Genomic DNA, 25,692 nt, shown 5'->3' with positions numbered 1-25,692 from the left:
GTAGAACTCTCAGCTCCTCCTGTACCACACCTGCCTGGATGCTGCCATGATCCTGCCTTGATGATACTGGACTGAACCTCTGAACCTGTAAGCCAACCCCGATTAAATGTTGTCCTTATACAAGTTGCCTTGGTCATAGTGCCTGTTCACAGCAGTAAAGCCTAACTCAGACAGATGCATGTAACAAGAGAGAAAACTCAGCCTCACAAAGGATGATAAACATAAGCTGGCAGTGAAGAAAGCCAAGAACCATGAGACTAACACAACTGGAGGCAAAGGAGAAGTAGCTCAAATGAGGACGCGTTGACTTGCATGCTTCTTCTGCTTTGCTTCAGACAGGTCTCGTGTAACCCAGGCTGACCTCTAACCCCTGCTACATGCAAAGCTGTGACCTCTATTCCCGACCCTCACTTCTGCCTTCCATGTGCTGGGATTCAGCAATGCACCGCCACACCTCCTTTACACAGTTCTGACAACCTTACACGCATGTCTGAAAATGATACCGAGAAACATTCTCTGTCTGTCTCTCTCAAAAACGAAACTTTTTTTGAGAGGCGCGGGGGTCTTACACTTAGAAATGGCTTCCCTCAGATCTACATCAATCCTCCTGCCTCAGCCTCCTACAGCACTGGGATTGCAGATGTGCATTTTCATGCTTGGAGAACCTCTTTTTCTTTCATTTCTTCTTTTCTTTATTTTTACCAAGAAGAATTTGTTAGAGACATTTTACAAGCACTTACATTATGGCATTATGTACTATTACATACCTCAGAGCAATTGTGTCTTTCCCTTCCCTATAGGAAGTGAGATTTATTCTCTGGAAAGGATAAAATACAAGCCCTTTGGGCAGGAGGACACAAACAACTTTTAAGGTGTGTGTATGTAGTGAAGGCCCAGCTGTAGCCACTATCCATCAGACGGGGCACAGGAAAAAAAACTTTTACAGTAACAGGCTAACCTATAAAGATATAAATTTAGGGTTTTTTTTTTCAATAAATGGTCAGCCAGATTCCATTCTGTAGGAAGAATCAACATTGACAAGTCTCATTCAAACATGCTCAAAAGTTTCTAATAAGTTTTTGTCCTAGTTCCCCATTTTTTAAATACAAGAAGCAACCAATAAGTATCACATACTTAAGAACATAAAAGCTACAGGCAAAACCAGCAACTGGAGAAAGCAGAGAGCATGTGAGGAAACCTTCTAACCAGCAGTGGCGTTAACTAACATCTTCTGGGAGACAAGGAAATGTACTTCTAACTTAAAGAATAGTACGCATTAAGCATAGAGAACTGTCAGAGGTGGGTGTGGTGTGCACGCCTTTAGCCACAGAGCTCAGGAGGTAGATGCAAGTGGAGAGAGCTGACGGACTTCAAAGCCTATCAGTCTACATAGTGAGTTCCGAGTCTGGTGGAAATAGAGAGACCCTATCTAGTCAGTGAGACTCTGTCTCAAAAACAAAACAAAATACAATAAAGAACTATTCAAAGAAATAATTATCAAAAACATAAAAAGTGTAGTGTGATAAATATCAAAAGCTGGGGATGCAGATGACTTGGAGGTTAAGGGAGGACACTTCCTGCTCTGAAGAGGACCCAGGTTTAGGGCCAGAGTCCACATGGTGGCTCACTACCCTCTCTATCGCAGCTTCCATGGATCAGCCTCTGAGGGTACTGCACGCAGGTAAACACAAACAAAATATTCAGACACATAAAATAAAAACAAAGACTTTATTTATTTAGTTTTTTCCAAGACAGGTTTTCTTTGTGTTGCAATGGCTGCCCTGGAACTCAATCTATAGAACAGGGTGGCCTCGAACTCAGAGATACGCCTGCCTCTGTCTCCCCAGAGCTGGGACTAAAGGTGTGTGCCACCACCACTGGCTCTTTTCCACTTTTTTTTTTTTTTTTGGTTTGTACTTTCTATGAAAGGAAAAAGGCAAGCTATCTGTAACTTTCTACAAGGAAAGGCAGGTTCATCTACAAAAGAGTAAAAATTGTCTTTTGACTTCCAAAACACTAGAACTTAGACAAGTAATATTGTTAAAATACTGAAATAACATCAACCTAACTTTCATATTAAGCTAAACCATGACTAAGTCCACACAATGAAACTATGATAAATAGTATTTATTAGGGAGTGGGGAAAAAAATTAAAAAAAATAGTATTTATTAAATTTGCATGGCCTTTATATCCATGTTTAAGAAGCTTCTAAGCAACGGCAGGTTCCATCAGGACAACCATACAAGAGGTCTGAGAGGTGTCCAAGTAAGTAATAGCATTTCCCATAAAAGCAGGAGGCCCGAGTTCAAGTCCCCCATACTTATGTAAAAAGCTAGGTAGATCCCTGTAATACCAAAAGTACATTTTTGGTGCATGGTACAGAGAGGCAAGTGATGCCACAGGCTCTGTGACCACGAGTCAGACTCTTAGAGATAGAAAGTTTCAAGTTAGTGATAGACCCTACCTTTGAGAAATGTGGAGAGATACAAGGAGACGCCCAACGTCACCTTCTAGCCTTTGCATGTGCACGTCACACACACTCACTCACATACACACACACACACACCACACACACACTCACACACACACACTCACATACACACCACACACACCACACACACCACACACACACCACACACACACTCACTCACACACACACACCACACACTCACATACACACACACCACACACACACTCACATACACACACACCACACACACACATACACACACACACCACACACACTCACACACACCACACACACATACCACACACACACACACATGCTCACACACACACACACGCACACACACACACACGCACACACACACAAATCCTACCTGACAGTGACAAAACTACTTGGTACCCCTCAAACGCAGTCTGTGTAGGGAGAATGCAAAGTGTTAGGAAAGATGATCTCTGTTCAGACTGCCTTTGTGATGTGAGTAACAGAAGTTCTAGATGGTATGGGAAGAACTAGCAATAAACACAAAGAACATTAATCAAGCAGGGTCAAAAGAGCGATTATTAACACAATTATAAACAACAATTATTAAAACATTTAAAAAAGGAAACAGCCAAAATCTTGCAGCAGTCTCCTGCTAACATCTGCATGCATGTAACGCAAAACCTAATAGCGATTATTAACACAATTATAAACAACAATTATTAAAACATTTAAAAAAGGAAACAGCCAAAATCTTGCAGCAGTCTCCTGCTAACATCTGCATGCATGTAACGCAAAACCTCAACCTAGTCCCACACCCGCGGATCCCAGCCCGCAGCAGCTCTCTGCTCCCAGACCCAGTGAGAGAGAGACCCAACCGCCTGGTCAGGTGGGCACTCCTGAGGCTGCAGAGCGGAGGAGACCACCAACTCTGCTCACCCCTGCCCACATCCCTGGCCCAAGAGGAAACTGTATAAGGCCTCTGGGCTCCCGTGGGGGAGGGCCCAGGAGCGGCAGGACGCCTGCCTGAGACACCGCCGGAACCTGAGGGAAACAGACCGGATAAACAGTTCTCTGCACCCAAATCCCGTGGGAGGGAGAGCTGAACCTTCAGAGAGGCAGACAAGCCGGGGAAACAAGAAGAGACTGTTCTCTGTACATACATCTCGGACGCCAGAGGAAAACACCAAAGGCCATCTGGAACCCTGGTGCACTGAAGCTCCCGGAAGGGGCGGCACAGGTCTTCCTGGTTGCTGCCGCCACAGAGAGCCCTTGGGCAGTACCCCGCGAGCAAACTTGAGCCTCGGGACCACAGGTAAGACCAACTTGTCTGCTGCAAGAAAGCTGCCTGGTGAACTCAAGACACAGGCCCACAGGAACAGCTGAAGACCTGTAGAGAGGAAAAACTACACGCCCGAAAGCAGAACACTCTGTCCCCATAACTGACTGAAAGAGAGGAAAACAGGTCTACAGCACTCCTGACACACAGGCTTATAGGACAGTCTAGCCACTGTCAGAAATAGCAGAACAAAGTAACACTAGAGATAATCTGATGGCGAGAGGCAAGCGCAGGAACCCAAGCAACAGAAACCAAGACTACATGCCATCATCGGAGCCCAATTCTCCCACCAAAACAAACATGGAATATCCAAACACACCAGAAAAGCAAGATCTAGTTTCAAAATCATATCTGATCATGATGCTGGAGGACTTCAAGAAAGACATGAAGAACTCCCTTAGAGAACAAGTAGAAGCCTACAGAGAGGAATCACAAAAATGCCTGAAAGAATCGCAAAAATGCCTGAAAGAATTCCAGGAAAACATAAATAAACAAGTAGAAGCCCATAGAGAGGAGACACAAAAATCCCTGAAAGAATTCCAGGAAAACACAATCAAACAGTTGAAGGAATTAAAAATGGAAATAGAAGCAATCAAGAAAGAACACATGGAAACAACCCTGGATATAGAAAACCAAAAGAAGAGACAAGGAGCTGTAGATACAAGCTTCACCAACAGAATACAAGAGATGGAAGAGAGAATCTCAGGAGCAGAAGATTCCATAGAAATCATTGACTCAACTGTCAAAGATAATGTAAAGCGGAAAAAGCTACTGGTCCAAAACATACAGGAAATCCAGGACTCAATGAGAAGATCAAACCTAAGGATAATAGGCATAGAAGAGAGTGAAGACTCCCAGCTCAAAGGACCAGTAAATATCTTCAACAAAATCATAGAAGAAAACTTCCCTAACCTAAAAAAAGAGATACCCATAGACATACAAGAAGCCTACAGAACTCCAAATAGATTGGACCAGAAAAGAAACACCTCCCGTCACATAATTGTCAAAACACCAAACGCACAAAATAAAGAAAGAATATTAAAAGCAGTAAGGGAAAAAGGTCAAGTAACATATAAAGGGAGACCTATCAGAATCACACCAGACTTCTCGCCAGAAACTATGAAGGCCAGAAGATCCTGGACTGATGTCATACAGATCCTAAGAGAACACAAATGCCAGCCCAGGTTACTGTATCCAGCAAAACTCTCAATTAACATTGATGGAGAAACCAAGATATTCCATGACAAAACCAAATTTACACAATATGTTTCTACAAATCCAGCACTACAAAGGATAATAAATGGTAAAGCCCAACATAAGGAGGCAAGCTATACCCTAGAAGAAGCAAGAAACTAATCGTCTTGGCAACAAAACAAAGAGAATGAAAGCACACAAACATAACCTCACATCCAACTATGAATATAAAGGGAAACAATAATCACTATTCCTTAATATCCCTCAACATCAATGGCCTCAACTCCCCAATAAAAAGACATAGATTAACAAACTGGATACACAACGAGGACCCTGCATTCTGCTGCCTACAGGAAACACACCTCAGAGACAAAGACAGACACTACCTCAGAGTGAAAGGCTGGAAAACTACTTTCCAAGCAAATGGTCAGAAGAAGCAAGCTGGAGTAGCCATTCTAATATCAAATAAAATCAATTTCCAACTAAAAGTCATCAAAAAAGATAAGGAAGGACACTTCATATTCATCAAAGGAAAAATCCACCAAGATGAACTCTCAATCCTAAATATCTATGCCCCAAATACAAGGGCACCTACATACGTAAAAGAAACCTTACTAAAGCTCAAAACACACATTGCACCTCACACAATAATAGTGGGAGATTTCAACACCCCACTCTCATCAATGGACAGATCATGGAAACAGAAATTAAACAGTGATGTCGACAGACTAAGAGAAGTCATGAGCCAAATGAACTTAACGGATATTTATAGAACATTCTATCCTAAAGCAAAAGGATATACCTTCTTCTCAGCTCCTCATGGTACTTTCTCCAAAATTGACCATATAATTGGTCAAAAAACGGGCCTCAACAGGTACAGAAAGATAGAAATAATCCCATGCGTGCTATCGGACCACCACGGCCTAAAACTGGTCTTCAATAACAGTAAGGGAAGAATGCCCACATATATGTGGAAATTGAACAATGCTCTACTCAATGATAACCTGGTCAAGGAAGAAATAAAGAAAGAAATTAAAAACTTTTTAGAATTTAATGAAAATGAAGATACAACATACCCAAACTTATGGGACACAATGAAAGCTGTGCTAAGAGGAAAACTCATAGCGCTGAGTGCCTGCAGAAAGAAACAGGAAAGAGCATATGTCAGCAGCTTGACAGCACACCTAAAAGCTCTAGAACAAAAAGAAGCAAATACACCCAGGAGGAGTAGAAGGCAGGAAATAATCAAACTCAGAGCTGAAATCAACCAAGTAGAAACAAAAAGGACCATAGAAAGAATCAACAGAACCAAAAGTTGGTTCTTTGAGAAAATCAACAAGATAGATAAACCCTTAGCCAGACTAACGAGAGGACACAGAGAGTGCGTCCAAATTAACAAAATCAGAAATGAAAAGGGAGACATAACTACAGACTCAGAAGAAATTCAAAAAATCATCAGATCTTACTATAAAAACCTATATTCAACAAAATTTGAAAATCTTCAGGAAATGGACAATTTCCTAGACAGATACCAGGTATCGAAGTTAAATCAGGAACAGATAAACCAGTTAAACAACCCCATAACTCCTAAGGAAATAGAAGCAGTCATTAAAGGTCTCCCAACCAAAAAGAGCCCAGGTCCAGACGGGTTTAGTGCAGAATTCTATCAAACCTTCATAGAAGACCTCATACCAATATTATCCAAACTATTCCACAAAATTGAAACAGATGGAGCACTACCGAATTCCTTCTACGAAGCCACAATTACTCTTATACCTAAACCACACAAAGACACGACACAACAAAGAAAGAGAACTTCAGACCAATTTCCCTTATGAATATCGACGCAAAAATACTCAATAAAATTCTGGCAAACCGAATCCAAGAGCACATCAAAACAATCATCCACCATGATCAAGTAGGCTTCATCCCAGGCATGCAGGGATGGTTTAATATACGGAAAACCATCAACATGATCCATTATATAAACAAACTGAAAGAACAGAACCACATGATCATTTCATTAGATGCTGAGACAGCATTTGACAAAATTCAACACCCCTTCATGATAAAAGTCCTGGAAAGAATAGGAATTCAAGGCCCATACCTAAACATAGTAAAAGCCATATACAGCAAACCAGTTGCTAACATTAAACTAAATGGAGAGAAACTTGAAGCAATCCCACTAAAATCAGGGACTAGACAAGGCTGCCCACTCTCTCCCTACTTATTCAATATAGTTCTTGAAGTTCTAGCCAGAGCAATCAGACAACAAAAGGAGATCAAGGGGATACAGATCGGAAAAGAAGAGGTCAAAATATCACTATTTGCAGATGACATGATAGTATATTTAAGTGATCCCAAAAGTTCCACCAGAGAACTACTAAAGCTGATAAACAACTTCAGCAAAGTGGCTGGGTATAAAATTAACTCAAATAAATCAGTTGCTTTCCTCTATACAAAAGAGAAACAAGCCGAGAAAGAAATTAGGGAAACGACACCCTTCATAATGGACCCAAATAATATAAAGTACCTCGGTGTGACTTTAACCAAGCAAGTAAAAGATCTGTACAATAAGAACTTCAAGACACTGAGGAAAGAAATTGAAGAAGACCTCAGAAGATGGAAAGATCTCCCATGCTCATGGATTGGCAGGATTAATATATTAAAAATGGCCATTTTACCAAAAGCAATCTACAGATTCAATGCAATCCCCATCAAAATACCAATCCAATTCTTCAAAGAGTTAGACAGAACAATTTGCAAATTCATCTGGAATAACAAAAAACCCAGGATAGCTAAAGCTATCCTCAACAATAAAAGGACTTCAGGGGGAATCACTATCCCTGAACTCAAGCAGTATTACAGAGCAATAGTGATAAAAACTGCATGGTATTGGTACAGAGACAGACAGATAGACCAATGGAATAGAATTGAAGACCCAGAAATGAACCCACACACCTATGGTCACTTGATTTTTGACAAAGGAGCCAAAACCATCCAATGGAAAAAAGATAGCATTTTCAGCAAATGGTGCTGGTTCAACTGGAGGGCAACATGTAGAAGAATGCAGATCGATCCATGCTTATCACCCTGTACAAAGCTTAAGTCCAAGTGGATCAAGGACCTCCACATCAAACCAGACACACTCAAACTAATAGAAGAAAAACTAGGGAAGCATCTGGAACACATAGGCACTGGAAAAAATTTCCTGAACAAAACACCAATGGCTTACGCTCTAAGATCAAGAATCGACAAATGGGATCTCATAAAACTGCAAAGCTTCTGTAAGGCAAAGGACACTGTGGTTAGGACAAAACGGCAGCCAACAGATTGGGAAAAGATCTTTACCAATCCTACAACAGATAGAGGCCTTATATCCAAAATATACAAAGAACTCAAGAAGTTAGACCGCAGGGAAACAAATAACCCTATTAAAAAATGGGGTTCAGAGCTAAACAAAGAATTCACAGCTGAGGAATGCCGAATGGCTGAGAAACACCTAAAGAAATGTTCAACATCTTTAGTCATAAGGGAAATGCAAATCAAAACAACCCTGAGATTTCACCTCACACCAGTGAGAATGGCTAAGATCAAAAACTCAGGTGACAGCAGATGCTGGCGAGGATGTGGAGAAAGAGGAACACTCCTCCATTGTTGGTGGGATTGCAGACTGGTAAAACCATTCTGGAAATCAGTCTGGAGGTTCCTCAGAAAATTGGACATTGAACTGCCTGAGGATCCAGCTATACCTCTCTTGGGCATATACCCAAAAGATGCCCCAACATATAAAAAAGACACATGCTCCACTATGTTCATCGCAGTCTTATTTATAATAGCCAGAAAATGGAAAGAACCCAGATGCCCTTCAACAGAGGAATGGATACAGAAAATGTGGTACATCTACACAATGGAATATTACTCAGCTATCAAAAACAACGAGTTTATGAAATTCGTAGGCAAATGGTTGGAACTGGAAAATATCATCCTGAGTGAGCTAACCCAATCACAGAAAGACATACATGGTACGCACTCATTGATAAGTGGCTTTTAGCCCAAATGCTTGAATTACCCTAGATCCCTAGAACAAACGAAACTCAAGACGGATGATCAAAATGTGAATGCTTCACTCCTTCTTTAAATGAGGAAAAAGAATACCCTTGGCAGGGAAGGGAGAGGCAAAGATTAAAACAGAGACTGAAGGAACACCCATTCAGAGCCTGCCCCACATGTGGCCCATACATATACAGCCACCCAATTAGACAAGATGGATGAAGCAAAGAAGTGCAGACCGACAGGAGCCAGATGTAGATCGCTCCTGAGAGACACAGCCAGAATACAGCAAATACAGAGGCGAATGCCAGCAGCAAACCACTGAACTGAGAATAGGTCCCCTGTTGAAGGAATCAGAGAAAGAACTGGAAGAGCTTGAAGGGGCTCGAGACCCCAAAAGTACAACAATGCCAAGCAACCAGAGCTTCCAGGGACTAAGCCACTACCTAAAGACTATACATGGACTGACCCTGGACTCTGACCCCATAGGTAGCAATGAATATCCTAGTAAGAGCACCAGTGGAAGGGGAAGCCCTGGGTCCTGCTAAGACTGAACCCCCAGTGAACTAGTCTATGGGGGGAGGGCGGCAATGGGGGGAGGGATGGGAGGGGAACACCCATAAGGAAGGGGAGGGGGGAGGGGGATGTTTGCCCGGAAACCGGGAAAGGGAATAACATTCGAAATGTATATAAGAAATACTCAAGTTAATAAAAAAAAAAAAAAAAAAAAAAAAACCTCAACCAAAGGCCATCACAAGTGAACCGTGATGGTTAAGGAGGGAGGGGAGGCAACATCAAACAGCTGACTGTTCATTTACTGGAATGTCATCAACACAAGTGTCTAAAATTAATACCTTGAAAGATTGCCTCGTATTATTTTGAAAATAATTCTTGTATAAATCCAAGAATTACAGAAAAAGAAAAATCTAATGTGGTCACTGTATAAACTAAGGGCATGATCTCTCATGATCTCTCATTAAGGGTATGGTTGAGGGAAACATTTTTATTGTAGTTATGAGGTAAAGTAGAGCCAGAGGCCATCTGGAAGAGTACAAAGAAGAGAGAGCAGCAAACTGAACACGGCCCACAAGAGGAACAGAAGAACAGACGGACAGACAGACAGACAGACAGACAGAGACAGAGAGAGAGACAGAGACAGAGAAAGAGACAGAGACAGACAGAGACAGACAGACGGGGGGGGGGGGGGTGTCCAGGCAAAGGAGTGAGGCCAGAGAGTTGGAGCCAAGAGAGTGAACAGGCATAGCCCAAACCACAAGTTTACAAAGGCACGAGAAGCTGAAGGAAGGGAAGCATGCGAGCCGAACAAGTTTAAGGTAGGAGCAGAGGGAGCTTGGAGGCCGCCAGGCACTTTGGTATGCTGATAGGCACCAGAGTTTCAAAAGAACCCGACAGTTCTAGGAGGGTGCTTGCAAAGGAACAGACAGGCACTGTTCTACATTCTCAGTTTTTATTGCTGCAATACGCAGCCTCTCCTGCCTATTGTTTTGTTTTGAATTATTTCATGCTTTGTTGTGTGTTTGACAGAATCTTACTATTGTAGAGCTGGATGACCTGTGTAGACCAAGGTGGCATCAAACTCACAGATATCCTCCTGCTGCAGGCTGGGCTTAAAGGCAAACAGCACATGCACAGCCAGAGGGGTTATTTTCAAGATGTAACTTTATAAAGGTAAACCTGTCTGGTCCATGGCAATCCTTCTGCCTCAGCCTCCCATGTGCTGGGATTACAGGCCCACGCTACCACACACAGCCGTTATCCAGCCTGCTCTGTTTTACTCAGCTTTTTGAGACAAAGTCTTGCCATACTGCCCAAGATGGCCTAGGACTTGCTATGTGCCATGGTGGCCCCACGCTCGTAGTCCTCCTCACTTGCCTCAATCTTCCTAATGCTGGGACCCTTTAATACAGCATGGTATAGTGATTACCAGCCATAAAATTATTTGTGTTGATACTTCACAACTTTAATTCTGCTTGTTATAAATCATAATATAGATACCTTATATGCAAGATCTATGACTCCTGTAAAAGGGTCATCCCACCCCCAAAAGTGTTGTGACCCACAGGTTGAGAACTACTGGTATTATAAGTGTGCACCACCATGTCAGGCCCAAGAGTGATGCCTTAGCTATTTGGCCTTTTAAAACATGCTCATATATTGTTGGGATAGAAGTATTTTTAAATAAATGGAACCATTCTTCTCTAATATTAACAGTTTTGATATTATTGAGCCACTAAAGTATGAAATAAAATTTCAAATTCACATGACCTTACCTAAAAAGAAAAAAAACATATAAACTTGTAAAACTAATTTACTGAGCAAACTCCCTTGTGCAGTGAATGCGATGTCTTTGGACTGTTTTATGACCAACACGGTGGTGATTGGGTTGAGGGAGCTGACTGACTGCGGAGTAACAGTCATAAGAGCACAGCAGCACCACAGACCCCAGCCTGAGGCAGTTCCACAGGGGCTCACCTGCGGGAAGCACTTCTGGGGAGCGGCTTCAGCACCACACTGCTTGAGGTAGTCGGCCCAGTCAAAGTCCTGGCTCCGGAAGCCTACAGAGACAGAGGAGCAGTGAGTCACACACACTCTGCCTGCTGACTCTATCCCACTGCCACACTGTCCACTCAAGCGGAGAGGCACTCTGAGCATTTGTCAAGGTAGGAAGCTGAACCCAGGACTGTTTATAACCAATTTTATGAAACAGAGTAACTCTGGGCAAATTATAATTATGTAATATAATTCAAGAAGTTAGTTTAAATTTCCAAAATTTAAACTACATACCTTTGAGCAGTATTTTTGGATGGCTAGTTACTGGCAATTTGCCAAGAGTTTAAAAAAAAGTTATATGGACTTTATTTTTTAAATAGAAATTCAGCATTATTGATTTATTAGTACTTTTAATTATGAGGACTTTTTCTTGATAAGGCTATTTGCTTTCCTTAACATGTCTTAGCTAATATCAATATATGATGACTTTTTTATAAGACAGGAGTCTCATGGAGCTCAAGTTGTTTTGGAGCTGAAATAGCCATGGCTGACCTTGAACTTTTGACCCTCCTGTGCCATCCACCTTCCAAGGTCTAAGATTCCAAGGTCTAGGCATACACCACCACACACCCTGGCTCTGATGTGTACTCATTAACACTGTTTTCAGATTCACGTACTACAGAATCTGTCTAAAATTCTTAGGGACGAAGAAGACAGTGGGCACAGGGATGCAGCTGGATACAAGTAATAATTTCCAACGTCTTTACTAAAGTAATGTCTTTATGGTTGGCAAAACTTACCTGAACATTATTAATCTACATCTACTAAACTACTAATAGAGAAAATTTTGACTGTTCACAATACAAAGAAATAACATTTTATTTGATAGATATGTCCTTTACTCCAACCTGATCATTTTATGGTGAATGTACATATTAAAATGCTACCCTGTACTCCACAAATACATGTCAATTAAGAAAACATTTTAAACTCTAAATGCTCTTATATAATCTGAATCATAAATTCAACTCAGACTGAAAGAAACAACCCTCTACTTCAGCAGTCTATCAAGGTTCTTGGCAGAAAACCAGTGTCTGACTCAGTCCCATCTGTGGGGGAGGAGCTGCGTGGTTGAGGTCCACTTTGTCTAAACTGTTCTGCCTCAGAGCTTAATCTTGGGCTACTCAAAACTGTGGCTTCCTACAGGCAACAGGCTCTGAAAGCCCCTTTCCTGCTAAAACATAAAGGGCCACAGCTCTCCCTCCAATTCAGTCTCGCTTCCTGACAAAACAATATTCTTTCTTAAATAATTCTATTTTTATATGTGTGTGAATGTATACATACATATGTACATACATACATACATACATACACACATACATACATACACACATACATACATACACACATACATATGGTGGGTGTATTCACACATGCAATGTAGAGTCTAGAAGGAGGCACCAGATATCCTAGAATGAGAGTTGCAGTCAGCTCTGAGCCCTGAGATGGATACAGAGAACGGACCTCTGGACTTCTGCAGAAGCAGCAAACGCACTTAGCCACTGTGCCTGCTCTGTCATTTCCATTTCCATAACTTCCTACTTCCCTCTGCATACAAGTCAACTGGCTGTCTACAGTATGCACAGAGCTCCTGTGCCTTTAGTGCCTGCTTTCTCCTTCCCACACAAAGGTAGCAGGCAGTATAAGGAACTTGAGGTGTCCTAGGCTCTGCTACAAAGCAGTAAGTTCCTAGTTTAAGTTTCAATTCCGCACCTTCCCACCAGGTATTCCTGGGCTCTGTTCACTGGGGAGACCCTGGGCAGTTCTGTGCGTGCACTCTCCTATCCATGTGTGGCTTCTCAGTGATAAATTCAATGCACGTCATAACAAACATCTCATAAACATTTATTAGACGAATGAGGGCGGGGTGGAGGGCAGTTCTGAGTTTATGATCCTTGCTAATATAAGAGTGCTTCCAGTACAATGTTTCAGCAGTTACCCTTCAAGTGAAGCCTTGCTTACCAATACCTAGTAAGTCAAAACAGTCTGGTTTGCAAATAAAAAATGTAACAAATACCTGACATTTTCTAGAAACTACAAGTTTAAAGTACTAAGAGTTTCAGGCAAATTTAGTGAAATCATACTTCAGTGCTTTGATCAGAAAGTTAAACATCGTATTTTACAAAGTTTCAAGAACAAGTAAAATCAGGTGTTACTCATTTTAGACCTTGACCATAAATTCTGTGTCTAGTCACCTCCACTACAAGGCATTAACACCTAAAATACCATCCACCTTCTAGTTCTAGATCCAAGAAAGCAGATCTAAAGGCTGGGTGTTGATCAAGCCTACTGTGCTAATTAGTTTTTGTCAACCTTGCACAAACACAGTCATTTCTGGAGAGAGAGAGAGTCTCGGAGAGGGACTGCTCTGGCAGGGTGTCCTGTGGGTAAGCCTGAAGGCATTTTCTGGACTAACAACTGATATAGGAAGGCCCAGCCTACTGTGGGAACTGCCACTTCTGGACAGGTGCCCTAGCTTGTGTAAGAAAGCAGTCTGAGCCAGCCATAAGAAGCAAACCATTGAGGAGGAGAATTTCTTTACAGTCCCTACTTCAGTCTCTGCCTTGAGTTCCAGGATGAACTTTCTCTCAGTGATGGGTTTAGTATAAGATGAGATAAACCCCTCATTCTCCAAAGTTGTTTTGGTCCACAGCTTATCACAGCAACAGAGAACCAAACTGGGCACAGTCACCCCTCTGTGACCTCAACAGATCCCAAATGGAACTGACAAGGGAACCAGAACAGGATTCAGACTTGAACATGTCCTTCTACCAGTTATACAGATAATGTCAAACAATGAGAAAAAACTCATACTGATACTTTATTAGCTTATGGGTTCAAATATTATATAATGAGGGAGGTGTGGTGGCACAGGCCTGTGACCACAGCACTCAGGAGGCAGAGACAAGTGGATATCTGTGAGTTCAAGGCTAGCCTGATATATACATAGCAAGTTCCAAGCCAGCCAGAGCTACAAAGTAAGACCCCTTCTAAATAAATAAATTACAATCCAGATCTTATTCATGTTATTTTGGACCTCCATGATACTCAAGACAGGAGGTATAAAAGATCTTGGCAATGCCATCCAACACATATTTTAAGGGCTAAGTCTGCTGGTGGGTCTGGAATTTAAGGCCACCCAGTATCATATGGTGAGAAGACACACTCTGCTACTCAGTGAGACCCTACATAATTAATAATGGTAATAATAATTTTGAGAAACAACATAGAAGAACTCAACTCCATACCTGGAGGAGGGTTGATGTGTAAACCATTCTTTAGACTCCACTGCACAGGAAAGATGCCAGGACTGTTAGCATGGCACACAAATGACCGCCTTGCGTGGTCTTCTGGTCGAAGGTCATCTATTTCCACTAGAAAGTACTTATCATCAAAAACCTGTATATTAACAGATAAAACTGACAAATGGCTTATGTGTATTTATATATACATACACATATACATACAGACATACATATATATGTATATATATAAATGTATGCACAAACTCGATGGCACAATCAAACATGCTAGAAGTTCATTTATACTCACAAAGGATTGTTAAAATATTCAATAGATGTTAGTTTTAGGTCAGGTAGTTATTCACTCAATATTCACTCAGTTTTACTTTTCTGTAACAATCTAATGAGGTAGGTACCACTTTCAATTCCATTATTTAATAAAGAAAATTAATTCAAAGGAAGGTAAAGTCATTTCCCCAGGTTACATGCTCAAAAAACTGCAAACCTGAACTCAAACCAAGTTAGCAAAATTTAGTTTAAGCTTAGCAAGGGGTCAACAACATTGCTGTACTAACTTCAAATGCCAGAACTGGAATTAGTGAATGTCCTCTGGAACTTAAGCAGCCCGTATCTCTCCAGACTCCAGAGAAGGGTGGAAGGCCTTAGTCTTAGTTTTCTCTGTTTCTGTCTCTCTGTCTCTGTGTCTTAAAGATGTATCTTTACTTACATGTGTGTGTGTCTATGTATGTGAGTATATATGCCGTATGGGTGTGTGTGCTGAGAAGAAGGCGCATACAGCTGTAATTATGAATGGCTATAAGCTACAATGTGCAGATGCTGGGAACTAAACTGGTCTTCTGATAAGAGTAACTGCTCTCAACCCCTGAGCCACTTCTCCAGCTTCTAGAGGTCTTAAGACAAGTTCAAGAACCCCTCGTTGCTCTGGGAACAATCTCCCACTAGGCAAAAACAGTGTAAATCTCATCCAGTGAGACAAGCATCCTAGTAACTACTCGCATACACACCTATAATCCACCTTGGGCCCTACTTCTATTAAATGGACGTTTGTCCTAGGCCTGAACCAAATGCTGTCTATTACACTGGGACTCAGTACCTGTACCTCGCCATGAGTTCAGCTTACTGGGCTTACTCCTTAAAAAGCCTTACTTTTGGGGTTGGGGATTTAGCTCAGTGGTAGAGCGCTTGCCTAGGAAGCGCAAGGCCCTGGGTTCGGTCCCCAGCTCCGAAAAAAAAGAACCAAAAAAAAAAAACCTTACTTTTGTCAGCTGCTGGAGAGATTAAAATCTGATTCTGGTACGCACTGCTGTAGCTCTCCTACTGATGATGCTAATTCTGTGATTCCTACAGGTCTCTCTGTGCCTGTTTAGGTAAGTGATGGCACTGCCTGGATCCGTACTATAAACACCATGGCCGGTACACCAGCCCTGCCCTTTCCAGTTTTACAAAGCAAGGCTTGCCTCCAAACGACTTCCCCTCTACTACTCTGATGCCCTGACTCGCTGCTCTGCTTTGGCTGTACAGTACTACTAAGCTCTGAAAGAGAAAGGGCACACACAAAAAATGGTACTATACAGCACAAATATACAAAAGTGATTCTTTTTTTTTTTTTTTTTTTTTTGGTTCTTTTTTTCGGAGCTGGGGACCGAACCCAGGGCCTTGCGCTTCCTAGGTAAGCGCTCTACCACTGAGCTAAATCCCCAGCCCCACAAAAGTGATTCTTGCTTTACAATGGATTGTATTAGGATAGTTTAAAGATAAAACCATCATAATTTCCTCAACTAGTCACCCTGATAGCAATTCTTTCCCAAAAAATAATTACTCCCACTTCACCTTAGCAATTGTAGCAGGAGAAATCCCAAAAGGAGACCATGGGTCCACAGCTTCCAACTTCATGTTTATAGAAAACTCATGGGTTCTAATAACTTGCTTATCCTGAAATATGTACAACAAAAGGGTAAAAATACAGTATCATTGAATTAATTTATACTTATACTTATATTCAGTTGAATATTTGTGACAATTAATCTTCACTGCCAACAAGACTAAACTTAGAATCACTAGGTGACATGCTTCTGGACATGCCTTTAGGGAATTTCCAGAGAGGTTTAACCGAGGAGGGAAGAGACATATTCCCAACATGGAGAATGTCACCGGATGAGACTAGACTGGTCCTAGACTGACTACGAAATGGCACGAATTGAGCTAAGCAGCAGCACTCCCTCCACACTGCCCAGCTATGGTGGTCTGCATCCCTTCACACAATGAGCCCACTGAGCCCTTCATCCCTGGGTTGCTTTGTCTCAGGTGTTTCGTCACAGCGACAAGAAAGGTCATCTAGTTAAGGAACTAACACAACTGTGAAGCTTCTTTTAATCCTGAACTCTTCTCCTGGGAGACCATTCAGGAAAACAACAACGACGACGACTCACAGACAGTATTCCTTCCACATTTGGAATATAATGGACATCTGGAGGAAAAGCCCAATTTACTTCTTAACTAGTTATGGTACTGGACTTGAGATGAGAGAGAAAGCTGGGTGGTGGTGCACAGCTTTGATCGCAGCACTCAGGAGGCAGAGGCAGGCAGATCTTTTGCGCTAGCAGCCAGCCTGGCCTACAGAGTGAGTTCCAGGATGGCCAAGGCTACACAGAGAAACCCTCCCTCAAAAAATCAAAACAAAACAAAACACTAGAAAGGAAAACATCCAATTAGCTTGAAGAAGATCTGGAAAGAAACCCAGGGTGACCCTGCATCGCCCCCGCAGTGACCCCTCCTTCCAGTGGCTACTTTTCACTCCTTACCCCCCTGACTGATGTTCCCCACTGTGCAGAGAAAATCTGTATGTTCACGAGTTTCTGGTTTTACCTTAAATAAGTAAGAGGGTAATGGCTCCTCCTCTTTCACTCTGGCCAAAATCTCTTGCCAGTCAGCTTCATTTTTCAGATGCCTGATGGCTTTAGTGAGACAAAACAGCATGTTTTACGGGAGAAAACTTATATACAGTTCAGCTTCTAAAGCATTCACGAAAACAGAAGCACTTTTTACTATGCATTAGGAAAGGCTTCAGGCCTTTACACCCACCTTCATACAAAATACCTTAATCTCAGTACTGGACTCCGTGTAAAAGACCAGAAAATTAAAATTTGTTAAAATATTTATTTACAGTAAGAGCAGAATTATTGATGTGGCATATGAAATAACGCATAAATACTCAAACTGGATTATACAGTAATAGATGCAAGTGAGCATAAAGTATTGGTCAGGGGAAAATTTGAGGTGTAATAACCAGTATGTATGCTAAATTGTAAGTGTAATAACAAAGTCAAAGAGAAGTATACACTTATACTTTGTATAAATATGAAATAACTTTATGGAATTAAGAAACATTTTCATCATATACAGAATACATTTCAGCCTCACAGATATTAATAAAAGAACTAATAAAAGTGTATAGGAAAGTGTTTTGTTCTTACCTAATGGGGGCTGGAGTTCGTATCCTTGCTGAGCAGCCCAGCCAATGTGATGAAGAAACGGATCTAAGTAATATAGCCAGTGTTCAAAACCATCATGCCTTTCAAGTCCTTCATACTGCAGCTTCAACCGTCCTCCAATGTTCTCCACAACAGTAACTATCCACGTGCTTACAGAGTCCCGAAAATCTTGGCATTCTAGTCTGGATCCCGGAGCAATGAGATCTAAAGGATTCCTTCCGTTACGGAGCTGTAGGTTAAAATGTCCAATTGGAAAGGTTAGCTTCTTTTTAAAAGTCAAGTTCTAACCCTTCTTCAAACTAGTTTTTTTTTTTTCTTTTCTTTTTTTTTGGAGCTGGCAAACTAGTTTTAACACTGTTTTACTCACCCCAAAACAGTGGCACTGAACCACATTGTCTACAGATAGTCTCCCACAATATCACTCCTGGATGGGATTAATGTTTGTCATAAAGAAAACCCAAACTTGTGATACAACAAAATTACTTTAACGTGTGTGTGTGTGTGTGTGTGTGTGTGTGTGTGTGTGTGTGTGTGTGTGCCGCACATTTACTTTGTTTTTTTTTTCTTTTTTTCGGAGCTGGGGACTGAACCCAGGGCCTTGCGCTTGCTAGGCAAGTGCTCTACCACTGAGCCAAATCCCCAACCCCCATTTACTATAATTTTTAAGATGGAATTTTGTCTCTGATTGTGAAAGCAAATTCGATCCCCATTAAGGAGAAAAATTAAGCATGGCCTCACTCTTTTATTATCCTAAAGACCTAAAGAGCACAGCAAATACTGGGTCTACATACCACACACAAGTCAATATCTATTCCTGATTCTCTTGGTTCTGGTTCTTTTTCCTTTTTTTCGAAATATATCCTGTTTGTCGGTATTAAACCATAGATCTAGGGGTTGGGGATTTAGCTCAGTGGTAGAGCGCTTGCCTAGGAAGCGCAAGGCCCTGGGTTCGGTCCCCAGCTCCGAAAAAAAGAAGCAAAAAAAAAAAAAAATAAAAATAAAAATAAAAATAAACCATAGATCTAGTTTTATGGGAGCAGATGTAAGCGCCCTCTACTTTTAAACTGTTCTGAGAACTCTGCGTTTAAGTGAACAATAACCTACTCACTTTTGATGAGATTTTACTTGTTTTTGATTTTTTTTCCCATTTCACTTGTGAACACAGTAAATATTTTTGGTTACAGGGAAGGAAAGGGAAAATTTACAGGCCAGATGAGTGGCTCAACAGTTAGGACCTGAGTTTGGTTCCCAGGACCCAGGTCAAATGGCTCATAACTGCCTATAACTCCAGCTCCAGGGGATCTGTCGCCCTCTCCTGGCCTCGACTGGCGCTCAGATTCACGTGGTCAAACCCACACTCAGACACATACATGACTAAAGATAAAATCATAGACTGGGCATGGTGCTGCGCACCTTTAAGTCTAGAATTCAGGAGCAGAGGCAAACATATTTCTGTGAGTTCCAAGGCCACCATGATCTATACAGGAATATTTGAGGCTAGCCAGATCTATGCAGTGACTCACACACACAATTCATATACAACAGGGGGGGGGGAGGAGGGAAGGAGGGAGGGAGGGAGGGAGGGAGGGAGGAGGGAGGGAGACTGGAGGAAAGGTAACTTGTACAGGAGTTACCTTGGGTTCAAGTCCCAGCATACAGGAGTGGAGAATAACATTAGTGAGCTCATTCCAAAGTCATCATTTAATCAACACCCACAGTCTATAGTTGTGCCTGGCCTGGAACACATTGTGTAGAGCTATCTGGCCTTGGACTCAGAAATTTGCCTGCTCCTGCTCCCTTAGTGCTGGGACCAAAGTTGTGTACCACCACTTCCAGCCTACTTAACCATTCTTCACATTTGCTGTAACATTTTTTCCTAGTATAAACTGCTCTGTGAAGTTTTCATATCTAGGTGTAAAAAAGAACAACAGAATGAATGGAGTTAATATATTAATTGTTACAAGTTTCAAGAAAGCAGAGTCATGGTCAATGCAGGGCAAGGATCATTGTTCATTGTTCACAGTCTCATTCATTCATTCACTCTTTACCAGGTTTTTGAGATGTGCCAGTCCCTGGGTAAAAATTAAAAAATTAAAAAAAAAATAAAAGTGGTTTGAAATAGTGTTCACAAGTGGGCCTACAAGAATGTATCAGTAGAACCTTAAAAAGACAACGGACTCAAAAGCTCCCCAGGCACCAAGTGCCACTCCGGAGACTAAACACCCAATACTTATGCTCAGACTCCAACAACAATGTTTCCTTTTCTTCAAAGTAGTAAGTTGCAATTGGTTCTGGGTCCCTTGCAAAGCTTCTCTCCTGGTTCAAGCGGTGATACTCACGCCCTCTAGCAGAGCCACAGGGGGACCACAGGCTCCTGTCAGGGTCCGCTGTAGGAATGCACTCCAGTCAGACACTTTATCTCTGATGCCTAATGAGAGAGGAAACGGCCATTCACCATGGGCAGAGTGAGAGGAACCGGACACACAGAGACTGCTTACAGGTAGGCTTATCATTTAAAAGTCAGCGCATTGCTTCTTTGAAAGCTTGAAAAGACAAAACAAAATAGCTATAAAACCCCTCTACTCCTCATGGAGTCATGTCCTGGCTAGTTCTGTCACCTTGATACAAGCTAGGGTTATCTGGGAAAAAGAAACTTCAACGGAGAAAATGTTCCCATCACACTGGTCTGTAGAAAAGTCTGTGGTGCACATCTTGATCCATGACTGATGTGGAAGGACAGAGCCTGGCAGGCAGTACTGAGATGGACAAGAAAGCAGGCTGAGCAAACCACGGGGAGAAAGGGGAGAAAGCCAGTAACAATAGTCCTCCATGGCCTCTGCTTCACTTCCAGCCTTGGTTTCTCTCAATGGACAGTGATATCTAAACCAAACAAACCCTTTCCTGCTCACACTGCTTTTGTCTTTGTTACAGCAATAGAAACCAAACTAAGATCGCCGCTCTCTGTAGATCAATACGAATTATTCATAAAACAGAGACTGTGAAGTTGTACACAAAATAACTCCCTTCACTCAATTTTATTTTTAGAAAATGCCTACTTCATTCTTGTTATAAAATTTTCAAACATGAAAAAAAAAACAAAAAACCCAGAAAGAGGGTTGGGCATAGTAGCACATGCTTTTAACCCAGTGCTTTGGAAGGCTGAGGCAGGCAGATCCCAATGTTCTCAAGGCCAACCTGATCTACATAGCAAGTTCCCGGGCTACATAGTGAGACCCTGTCTCAAAACACACACACACAGACACACGCACACACACGCACACAGACACACACAGACACACGCACACAGACACACACACACACACAGACACGCACATAGACACACGCGCGCGCATACACACACACACACACACACACACACACACACTATATTCTGAGGTGCTAGGCCAAGTGTTGAGTCACTCTTGGCTTCATTAGATGTACAAGGTGACTGCTCTTTTTGCTGCCATACCATGCAGTATCTAACACCTCTTTTCTCTGTGCTCTCTGCTGTGTTCATCTCCGTCACATATCAGGACCGCGACTTGTGGCTTACTCCTTATACTTGTCTCTACTCCTTTGTCCATTTTATCACAGACTGACAAATATGTTGACAATTTATTCCTGCACGTGAGACAACGTGCTATGCTTCATAAGCCAATATAATTTTTTTGCTTTTAATGAAAGAGTAAGCCCATTTGTTGTTCTCATTGATACAACGTCCCTGGTTTTGTCATATTACTGAATGTTAAATGAGTTACTTATACACACGTTTCCTATGTCATTTCTATTTGAATATATTCTTTCTCTTTTTAAACTGATTTTGACATTTAGATAGTTCATATTTTCTAATGTTTACTTTTATGCTAATTGACTTATTTACCTTATAATTCTGTGTGTGTCGGTGCGTACAGTATGGATGTGGTATGTGCACAGATCTATGCAGGGTGTGACCCCATAAAGGTGCGTGCAGATACCAGAAGAGGACATGAGGTATCACTTCTCATCCAAGTTTTTAAAAACAAGATCTCTAAAACTGTCTTGGCCAGGCTGACTGCATATCAATTGCATGATGTCTGCTTTCTCTACCTCCGAACACTGGTTTTACAGGTGTGATTTTTATCATGGGTGCTGGGAATTTGAACTTAGGTCCTTTCAATTTTATAAGTAACTTTACAACCTAAACCATCTCCCTGATATACAAATGGTTTACTTTATTTATTTATTTATTTATTTATTTATTTATTTATTTATTTATTTATTTATTTTTACAAAATCTCACTATGTGGCCCAAACTGGTCTCCCTCTTGCCTCTGCTAACTGGTTGTACCATTGAAAGACTCACAATACCTTTATATGCTAGTATCAGTCCTTTATTTATTTCCTTTTTCTCTCTACACAATACTGAACTTGAATTAAAAAACTTCCTCCTCCTCCTCTGCCCCTTCCTCCTCCACCTCCTTTCATCTCAGGCAATATTCTTTTCCTTCTGGGCTAACAAATTAAAAGTAACTAGTTAATTACATGGAAATAAAGATGGGAAGCGAGAAAGGAAACAGCTGGAGAGATGGCTCAGCAGTTAAGAGCACTGACTGCTCCTGCAGGGGACCCCAGGTTGGTTTCCAGCACCCGCAGGGCGGCTCATCATTCAGAACTCCAGTCCCAGGGGACTCATGCAACGCCTTCTTCTGACCTCTGAGGGTTCCAGGCATGCACTCATGCACATTAAAACAAAGAAACAAAACCACTCACACATATGAAATAATAAATTTGAAAAATAAACTGCACAACAGTGAATTTATACCACTACTCACATACTGTCCTCTACTACTGTTTTGGAAATGAAACTCTATCTACATTGTATTCCTGTATGTATCAGGTGTCTCTTTATACTAATAAATCATTCATTTGATTTTCTGAACCTCATTTTTTTTCAGAGAAAAGGTTTTGTGTGTGTGTGTGTGTGTGTGTGTGTGTGTGTGTGTGTGTAACCCTGGCTATCCTAGAACTTACTCTGTAGACCAGGCTGGCCTCAAATTCAAGAGACCCACCTGCCTCTGCCCCTGCCCCTGCCTCTGCCTCCTGAGTGATGGGATAAAGGTATGAACCACCACCACCCAGCTTGGATGGAAACTTAGTAGTCACACATGACAAGAGAAAGCAAAACGTAACTCAGAACATTTCCTTTTTTCTAAAAATGTTAGAATTATTACTAAAAGTAAAGCAGGTCTGAAGAGTAAATAATACCATTTTACCAGATTTACCTTTCTGATTTCAATATTTTACTGTACTGCTCATGAATGTATTATTGAGAAAGACATTAAAGTTTCCATGAGTAAAGGGGCACCATGTCTAAAGCCTGTGGGGGCAGGGAGAAATGATAGAGCAGATGTGGTAAAATATAAACCACTGGGAAAACTTCACAGAGTCATCATGAATATTCTTATACTGTTCTTACAAACTCCATAGAAGTCTGAAACTAAATCAAAACAAGTCATAAGTATAAAAAGTCCTGAGTTTTTAAATCTGCAATCTTTCCTCCTTTATCCCATACCTTTATCTTCCCCTTTATTTTTATTTTTACTTACTGTATGATAAGTACTGAGTTTTTTGCCCGAGTGTATGTTTGCATACCACATGCACTCCTAGTGTCCACAGAAGTCAGAAGAGGGAATTAGATTCCCTGCTAACCAAGTCAGCCATTTGTGTGCTGGGAACCAAACCCAGGTTCTCTGCAAAAGTAGGAAGTATTCTAAGTCACCACCGAATCTCCAGCCCCTTCTCCCTTTTTAAATTGTATTTTAATTTTTTTGGTCCTTTGTACCCCTCCAACTTAATTTACAGTCTACTGTAAGCAGGCACCTTCCTGGAACAGAGTGTGCACTGGCTCATGTTAAAATGTCATAGTGCCGTATACCTAAATCCCAGCATTTGGAGGGCTGAGGCAACAAGGCTTGCCAAGTTTGAGGTTAGCCTGTGCTACAGAGTAAGACCCTAGCTAAAAGGAAAAAGTCTGTAATATAGTTTACAAGATTACTTATGGCTAAAAGGAGAGAGGAAAGAAAGACAGAACCAGAAAATGGTGTCACAGGCCTGAAATCTCAGTTGTGTGGAAAGGTTTAAGCAAGAGGTGCGAGGCCGGCTTAACTAAAGAGTTAAACCCTGTATCTACCGGGGTGGGGTGGGGGGGGGAGCCAGCACTATGAGACATTATCTTAAAAATAATAAAGGGACTAGGGTCTGTCTAGGAAGAAGACCTCTTTCTTCACATTTATAAAGGTTCTGGGTTCAATCCCCAGAACAACAACAAAGTCCCAAAGCTAAGAAACAACAATCAAGTCTCCAAGTCCCAAATCAGACAGCCTCAGCCTGAAAAGATGAGAAACTATGGTGTTGATGGTCATGAACAAACAAACAAACAAACAAACAAACAAAACTTGATATTTCTTTATAGAGAAAAAAGCACCAGGGAATTGCAGGGCCAGAGAGAGGCTCAGCTGGTGGAGTGCTTGCCTAGCATGCACAAGCACTGGGTTTCACCCTAACATGCATAAATGAGGCATGAGGCATGGTAGCAAATGCCTGGAATGGCAGCATCCAGGAGGTAAAGACAACTCAAAGTTCAGGATTATTCATGGCTGCATAGCAAGTTCAAGGCCAACTGGAAGACAATGCTTCAAAAATTAAAAATAAGTAATAAATAAAATAAGAGGCTGGAGAGATCACTGGCTGCTCTTCCAGAGGTCCCAGGTTCAATTCCCAGGACCCACATGGCAGCTCACACAACTGTCTGTAACTCCAGCCTCAGAGGATCTAATACCTTCTTCTGGCCTCCTTTGATTATAGTAGAAGCTTCGGAGGAAGCTTCAGCCATGGGAACCCAGAAAGACTGGCCTCTTGGTACAACCCCACACCAGAGCAGAAAGAAACACAGACTAATAAGGAGCCACGAAAGCTGTAACCAAGTAAAAACCTGCTGAGTACTGGGTCTGGCAGCATGTCTGTAAGCCCAGCTGCTTAGGAGGAACAGCAAGAGGTAGAGCAGCTGAAGGCCAGCCTGGACTACACAGTGACCGAAGGCATAGCCTGGCGAGTCAGCCACATCCTGGCAGTTTTTAATGGGGCGGGGCGGGGCAGGGCTGGAGAGATGGTCCCGCCCTTAGGAGCGCTGTCCTCCTAGAGGACTTGAGTTTGAGTTGCAGCACTTACCTGGCTCTGTAACAGTTCCGGGAGATCTGACCCCCTTCCTGGCTTCAGTGGGCAAGCCCTGTGTACTAACAGGCATGCACAAAAACACACACGGGAGCACACACGCCTGAATACATACACACACAATA

The 25,692-nt window shown here is 41.8% G+C and overlaps 1 protein-coding gene across 12 annotated transcripts in view; it reads right to left on the bottom strand.

Moving 5' to 3' along the window:
* Positions 1 to 25,692, bottom strand: part of Sfmbt1 (Scm-like with four mbt domains 1) — a 119,626-nt gene that overhangs the window by 22,986 nt on the left and 70,948 nt on the right. For all 12 annotated transcript variants that reach the window (XM_006252658.4, XM_008771006.4, XM_039094801.2 and 9 more), the window contains 6 exons: positions 20,698 to 20,786; positions 18,341 to 18,587; positions 17,733 to 17,821; positions 16,698 to 16,799; positions 14,853 to 15,003; positions 11,527 to 11,609 (listed from right to left, as the gene is read on the bottom strand). In XM_006252658.4, the coding sequence (XP_006252720.1) occupies positions 11,527 to 11,609; positions 14,853 to 15,003; positions 16,698 to 16,799; positions 17,733 to 17,821; positions 18,341 to 18,587; positions 20,698 to 20,786 (761 nt within the window). The remainder of the gene's footprint in view (positions 1 to 11,526; positions 11,610 to 14,852; positions 15,004 to 16,697; positions 16,800 to 17,732; positions 17,822 to 18,340; positions 18,588 to 20,697; positions 20,787 to 25,692) is intronic.

The sequence above is a fragment of the Rattus norvegicus genome, chromosome 16 (genome assembly GCF_036323735.1).
Source record: "Rattus norvegicus strain BN/NHsdMcwi chromosome 16, GRCr8, whole genome shotgun sequence".
NCBI classification, from domain to species: domain Eukaryota; kingdom Metazoa; phylum Chordata; class Mammalia; order Rodentia; family Muridae; genus Rattus; species Rattus norvegicus.
Note: the sequence above shows the minus strand (reverse complement) of the source record. Positions and strands in the feature narration are given on the sequence as shown.